Raw genomic sequence first — 7,500 nt, forward strand, 5'->3', positions numbered from 1 at the left:
ACTTTGTTCCTGTTGACACTTTATATATTATATTATAGCAGATATAACCATCACCTCATAGCCTCAGTGGAGTTCATGGCGTATTATGGGATGTTATTCATACAGAATTGGTCTAAAAATCTCCTTTTTGAATTTGACCCTTGAAGATTTCTCATATAAAAACTGAGAGAACTGATCAGTCCATAAAGAAAGTAATAAACGTACAGAAGAGCTTCGGGTCAGTAAACGACAGGTGAAAGCACGCAGTCTGGAGCTGAAGCATCTTCAGGATCTGACGCATGTCACAGATGTGTGTTTTGTTTTATTGGATTTCAGCCTGGAGTCTGATCGAGATCCGATAAAATCCCCAAGCTGCAGAAAATCTAGATTGAGCTGTCAGAGTCTCGTCAGCGGGAAACACGAAAACGTTCACGAATCGTTCATTCGGTTCTAAGATGTTTGTGATGTTTCACGATAACGTTTACTGTCGATTTGTTTGCTTTAAATGGTGTCGGCTGGTTTTGTGTCGGCTGGTTTTGTGTTAGCTGAACGGAGCAGGATCGAAGGCTACAGGACGAAATAAACACCGCTGTTTAGCTCCTTCTGTCTCACTGGGTCTTATTGTAGAATTGATGAACTTTCATCTTCCTCAACTTCTTCTCCTCCTCCATCCGTTATTCCATCGATTTTGTTTCCTGATTTTAGTTTCAGACTTACATTAGATTAGAACGATATTGTTGCCATAGTAACAGCACTGCATGTATACATTCATTCATTCATTCATTCATTCATTCATCTTCTACCCCTTATCCGAACTACCTCGGGTCACGGGGAGCCTCATCGGGCATCAAGGCAGGATACACCCTGGACGGAGTGCCAACCCACTGCAGGGCACACACACACACACACTCTCATTCACTCACACAATCACACACTACGGACAATTTTCCAGAGATGCCAATCAACCTACCATGCTTGTCTTTGGACCAGGGGAGGAAACCGGAGTACCCGGAGGAAACCCCCGAGGCACGGGGAGAACATGCAAACTCCACACACACAAGGTGGAGGCGGGAATCGAACCCCGACCCTGGAGGTGTGAGGCGAACGTGCTAACCACTAAGCCACCGTGACCCCCATGCATGTATACATATATAATAAAAAATGAAATGAAAGACTAACATTTTAGAAGGAAATGAAGGATTATATTAGATTCATGGAAATTATTATTTTTTAAAATCTGGATCATTTATTTGATTAATGCGGACAGATTTTAACCTCATTAACTTCGATTGAATTCCCTTTTCTTGGATTAGAACAGCTTTATTTTGTAAAGTCGACACCGACGTCCACTTTATTTCCCGCCGCCGCTGCTCTGATTGAAGGGTTTTAACCTCTAATCTGTCCCTTAAGCCTGATTTTATCCCTAAACCGATATTTTTTTAATATTAACCGACTCCAATTACGGTGACGGAACGAACCTTTTTCCTGACGTTTCGTCTCGTCAGCTCTTGACTCTTTGTGTTTTCATTCTAATCCCGTGTGTGATTTTCCTGTCAAACCCCAACGTCTGAATTACCGAAGGTCGTTGGACGTTTATCTGCGGAAATGACTTTCCTTCTCTTATCGTCGTCTTATCTCTCAGAGAAATGAGTCACAGAAGCCGAAAAGAGTTTAATCCCACGTGCTGTGGTCACTTGGGTCGTGTCCCATTTCAGCCGAGTCTGCCTCAGACATATTTTTATGTGTTTTAGCCTCCTAGCATTGGTCAGAGGATTAAAAGGGATTAGCGCCCTGATCCAGCAGTCGCTGACCCCAAACGATTCCAGATCGCTTCAGGAAATCTTCATCACATCAGCAGAAGTTCTCGGTCTTCCCTCGAGACTTATTTCTCGCTTTAATTAACCTTTTCCTGTCAGGAAAATGAACGCCTGCACGGGTTTTTACGGTTCAGTCGATCAGATCAGAAGTTTCAGCATCCAAACAGGGTTTCAGAAGTTCTAGAGGTGGACACATGCTAATCAGCTAAAAGGTTCAGGATTTAAATGAACTTCTGTTTCATTACATTAGCAATTCAAAGCTGTTTGAAGTCGTAAGGGCAAGATTAAAACTAGCAGAAGAGGAATTCGTCCCATTTAGAGCGCTGCTACGATTCATTAGCAAAAAAGTTCATTAGCAAAATTGTAGGGTTGCTAGCTAGCAGTTTATCGACTGGAGAACTTTTTATCGACTGTCCGAGTGGATGGTTTCTGTCTTTTGTTAGAAATGAAAACTTGCCAACTGCATATATAATGAAATTTGTAGAAACGTGAAATTAGCATCTAGCATTGCAACCAAATTAGCACGAATGAAGTCCCATCTAGGCAATGAATTATTTGCATTTTATTTAGTAAATTTATTTTTCTTTTGAATAAACATCACAAAAAATATCATTAGCCTATCGTTTCAGTGATCTCTATGGTCGGATAAATGTAAGCCGGATCACAAAACGAGCTCGCTAACGGTTAAAACAGGACATGAGCGTGATTAGCAGCTCACTGCTTCTGAGCTTTATGTTTATGTTTCTAAAAGTATAAAGATGAATAAATAATTTGTTCCACATTTTATTCTTCTGTCTTCTTCTGCTTGCTTTGCTGTGAATGCAGTAAATTTGTGGATTCTGCTGATTGAAGGTCTCCTGTGTTTGTGTTTGTAGGAGTTCGTGTTGATCGAGTAGACGACCTACGCGTCTTCCTGTTAGTGTGTGGACTCCGAAAAGTGAAGGATCCTCTCTACCTGCTGAACACCTTCTCAGGTAATCTGTGACCCTATAAACACCTCAGACAGATTTATAGCTCTCATGCCCGGTTCCTCCTCTGCTTTTAATGCACACTTGTTCACTTCATACCGTTTCCTCTAAGGAGAGTTCAGTTCAGAGGAATTAGCTTATATTCCATGGAAACCCTAACATTGATCTTGATGACTTTGTAGAATCCTTTGACTATTATACACTGTCTAAAAGAGCTGCGATTGGCCACTCGGGTCAAATCAAACCTGTGGTCTCTTGTCTATATTCACAGGATCCTATTTGTCCATATTACCAGTACCTAAGTTCCCAAGTCTCCAAGTTTCTTGTGTTTTGTGTATCCAAACCTTCTCTGTTCCCAGGATCCTACAGTCCAGTGTTCCCAGATCCATTCATCCACACCTTAAGGATCCCAGATTTGCAGGCTTCTTCGTTCCCAGGGCGTAATGGGTATATTCCCAGGGGTATGTCCCCAGGGTTTTAGGGTGTTCCCCTATGTTTTAGGGTCCTATGTTCCAGACCTTTATGTTCTAGGGACCAATATTCCTATGGTGCTTTTTCTAGGCCCCTGTGTTGCCATGGTCCTCAGTTTCCCAGGGTCTATGTTTTCAGGTACTTGATTTTCAGAGCCCTGACTTCTCATGGGGCTGTAATCCTTTGGTCTTGGGGCTTGTCAGGTTCCTATGTTTACACTGCTCTGTGTTTTCATGGTCTGTGTGTTAGATGTCTACCAGGGGTATTTTGTGGTCTGACCTATGGTGGCTCCATGATTTCATGCCCAGTGATTTTCTGATCTCATGGCCTAAGGCATGAGTAAATGTGTGCCTGTGTGTGTGTGTGTTCTGTCAAATTTACATGGCTAATCCTCTACCAGATCTTGTTTCCAACAGAATGGCATGCCCAGAACCCTCTGGTGATCCTCATCATTATTGGCCCAAAGGTGAGCACAAATCCAAAAGTGTGTGTGTGTGTTTGTGTGGTGTGTGCTGGTGTGTGTGGTGTGTGGTGTTAGCATGCTAGCCTAAAGCTAATTGGATGTCCCTACTAGAAAGGGATCACAGCAGGAGCTGGGTATAAAATTCACATTTCTGACATCCACATGATACTCGGACGTGCCAGGGAACATTAGCAGCTAGCCGGGAGCCTGTGTCAGAACATCTGCTGCCTCTCATCTTGGCTCTGGGACTTGGTTCACTAGTAAGCCTTTGATAAGGTCATGGTTCTCATGGGGGATCATCCTGGACCAACCACAAGCTTAGTATCAACATAAAACCTCAGAAAATGGAGAAACAAATACGTTGCTCAGAGTCAACAGAACTGATCAGTTCCTCTGGAGTGTGAAGTATCTGCCAGATGTACAGAGCCTTCTTTCCCTCAAGACTTGGGTATCTTCTCATGCTGCAATTCATTCTGAGAGAAATTTAAAGCTCTATTTATTTCATTTAAACTCAGATTCAGGATCTCAGCTTGTTTTCACCACCTAGTGCTTGGAGCTGATTATAGAGATATTTTCACCTCATATTTGGATGGTTTTACAGATTTAACACTGCTTGATGATCTCAGTCTGCTGCTGGAGTGCAGATGTTTTTATACAGGTTCTTCATTAACGTTCATCAGGTCACGATCATTATAAATTATTATAAGACTTTAGCGTTGTCTTTTTTATCACTAGACATGAACATTTTTATTAGTTTTGATAGTATTTTAAGCTCCAATATTTCTGCAGCTGCTGAGACTTTACACAAAGCTGCACTTACATCATCATTCATCAAATCGACGTAAAACCTCGTCTTGTCCTTAATCTCCAAAATCTGACGGTATTCTGTGATGCTTTTCTCATCAACACTCACGCTGGGGTGGAAAATGATGAGGAGGTAAAAGCTTCTTGTCCACACGCTGTGATGTGGGTATTACAGAGATCATCTCGCACCACGGACGTCCCTCACGGTCCCTCATAAGACAAGATTAATGTGAGATTTGGTTTTACTCAGCAGTGGTTCTAGGATTTCATCTTTAGGGGGTTTTAGCCCTCAGTGAGAATTTAAAACAAGAAGAGTTTTATATTATATATTATATGACTACATAGTAAGCCAAAAGTTATGTTATTATTTAATGGCAAAAGTGGACACCAAAATTTTACGCATGATGTAATGATGTCGGTCTTGAATCAGATCAGTTCATGTGTGTGTACATTCTCTACAAACAGTGTGTCCAATGAATGCAGTCATTAATAAATATTATTCACAAGACAAAGACCAAATCAATAAATGTTATTTTTATTTAGTACTAAATGGATTGTTTGCATTAATATTTTGTTTGTGCTACAACTCTGGTAATAAGAATAGTGACATTTCACTGCTTTTGGTTGCCGTCTTTGCGGCTTTCAGCCGATTAACGTTATAGATAAACGCCTCCAGCTCTGACTGACGTACACGCTGCGCGTCCCTGTGCTTCTCCGTTCAAATAAAGCAGACAGCTGATGGCGCACTATTGAAAGACTACAACGCATGCGTGTAAAAGTAAAACAAAAAAAATCGCTCTTGGATCAAACTGATAAATAATTTTCTTTCCCATCGACGACACGTCCTGCATTTTAACGTAATTTTTATTGTTTATTTATGAAAGTAAAAATTATACTTTTAGTATTAGGGTGGCTGAGATCACAAACAGGGGGCTGGAGACACCTTAAAGAAGGTCTAGAACCGCCCCTGGTTTTACTCATCTTTTATTTTTTATCTCAGGATGACCTTAGGGCTCGTTTACTATCTTAGATCTCACGATGCTGTAAAATTTAGAAAAGAAGAAGAAGAAGGAAATTTCTTGAAAAAGTTACAGTAAGATGTTCTTTAACCTTCTACAGTCTGAAGGAACCATGTGTAGTTCAGAAGTTTGAAGATGTTGATTAATTCTCTCTAACAGCAGCTCCGACTGTCGCGCAGGTTACTATTAATGAACCCGTACCGATACCTCATGGTTTCTATAGTAACAGCATGTTTTCTGTAAGGGGTTTTTTTTTGAAGGAGTCTCCAGTTTCAGAGCTTTAATTCAGCCGTGTTTAGAAAAGACAAACAAACCGAACAACACCAGATCTGTGATCTTTCCCAAAATAACAAACACGACTCGTTCATCTGAGGAAAGATCCGATTTTTCACCCTGACAGCAGAAAAGTGTCACTTTTTATTTTAACTCACTTTAGTTTTTCTTCTTTCTTTTTTTTTTTTTCAGATCGATCCTGTATTTAGCTCAGAAGTTGAAGAATGTGTGAAGAGGTAAAGCTCCTTCTTCTTTCATCTTTTCTTAGACTTTCTTCAGAAGCTCAGCTTTTTATCTCCAACAAAGTGCGCAAGAAATTGTCTTCACGCTTTGACTTTTTACACAGGGATTTTTTTTTATTTTCCAGCTTTGGGCCCTCACATGAAATTGGTATTGGAGTGTGTAAACTTATCTCTGTATGCACTCATTTTTAGCTAAAGTGAAAGCGTAAACAAGCTCGCTGTAATGTATGGAGGATGTCACGCTATCAGACCAACATCTCAGCCCAGAATGAATTGCAAGATTGTGTAGGAACGTGATAAGGAATATTTCCTAGTTTGAATCCCGAGGGTCCAACGTTTGCTCTTTAACTTTCTACTCCATTCTGCTGTGTTGCTTCTTTCTAGAACTTTCCTCAAACTTGTGCGTTTGTGCCTGTAGGTCTGCTGGGGTGTTTCTAGCAGCAGAGAGGAATCAGGAGGAACTTCACGCCGTCATGAGGAAATCATTCGCCGTGGTCAACTCCTCCGTTTCTGAAGGGATGTCCGCCGCCATCTTAGAGGTTTGTGTGTCGTCACGTCGGCGTCGCACCGGGATTAATTACTACTTAAGTACATAATTATTACCATGATATAATATGTATAACAAAGAATAATTACAATAACCTCAAGATAATTCACATTAAAGACGTGAAAATTCCCTTAAAATTTGATAATATTGGAAATTTTATTTAGACATTTTTTTTGTTCTTTTCTTAGAAAATGATTCCCAGAAAATTAGGAATCGTTTGTAGGTGAAATAAAAAAATTTACAAAAAATTACACTCGTAGATTTACATAATCATGGCCTAATGGTTAGAGAGTCTGACTCCTAACCCTAAGGTTGTGGGTTCGAGTCTCGGGCCGACAATACCATGACTGAGGTGCCCTTAAGCAAGGCACCGAACCCCCCCAACTGCTCCCTGGGTGCCGCAGCATGAATGGCTGCCCACTGCTCCAGGTGTGTGTTCACGGTGTGTGTGTGTTCACTGCAGTGTGTGTGCACTTTGGATGGGTTAAATGCAGAGAACGAATTCTGAGTATGGGTCACCGTACTTAGCCGTACGTCACGTCACTATAAGAATTGTTTTTTTTGTTTTTTTTTTTTGTTTGTTTTTTTTCTTTTGACATTTCTCTTATTAATAAATTTTCTCAGTGAACTTTTCAGAGTATTTTACTAGAAATTACTCACATTTTAACAAAAAAAAAACACTGTTAAAGTCAATTCTTCAAATTTGTCTGTAATATAAGAGCTTTATAATATAGACTTTTTTTCTGTAGATTGTAAAAAAATTCCCAATTAATAATTTATTCATGTTATTACTTTATTATCTAACGTACTCAGCAGTATATAAAGTCATATTTAACTTTATTATGTTGAAATTCACTCTTTTTGGTTCATTTCTCAGTAAAAGCTCTAAAGCCGTAAGAGCTTTCAGGATCGAATCA

The 7,500-nt window shown here is 40.1% G+C and overlaps 1 protein-coding gene across 2 annotated transcripts in view; it reads left to right on the plus strand.

Moving 5' to 3' along the window:
* Positions 1 to 7,500, plus strand: part of glt1d1 (glycosyltransferase 1 domain containing 1) — a 23,919-nt gene that overhangs the window by 11,291 nt on the left and 5,128 nt on the right. The window contains exons 7-11 of one of the 2 annotated variants that reach the window (XM_060882088.1): positions 2,672 to 2,770; positions 3,124 to 3,225; positions 3,652 to 3,701; positions 5,987 to 6,030; positions 6,455 to 6,575. In XM_060882088.1, the coding sequence (XP_060738071.1) occupies positions 2,672 to 2,770; positions 3,124 to 3,225; positions 3,652 to 3,701; positions 5,987 to 6,030; positions 6,455 to 6,575 (416 nt within the window). The remainder of the gene's footprint in view (positions 1 to 2,671; positions 2,771 to 3,123; positions 3,226 to 3,651; positions 3,702 to 5,986; positions 6,031 to 6,454; positions 6,576 to 7,500) is intronic. The other variant, XM_060882089.1, reaches the window with a different exon arrangement.

The sequence above is a fragment of the Tachysurus vachellii genome, chromosome 11 (assembly GCF_030014155.1).
Source record: "Tachysurus vachellii isolate PV-2020 chromosome 11, HZAU_Pvac_v1, whole genome shotgun sequence".
Lineage (NCBI taxonomy): Eukaryota > Metazoa > Chordata > Actinopteri > Siluriformes > Bagridae > Tachysurus > Tachysurus vachellii.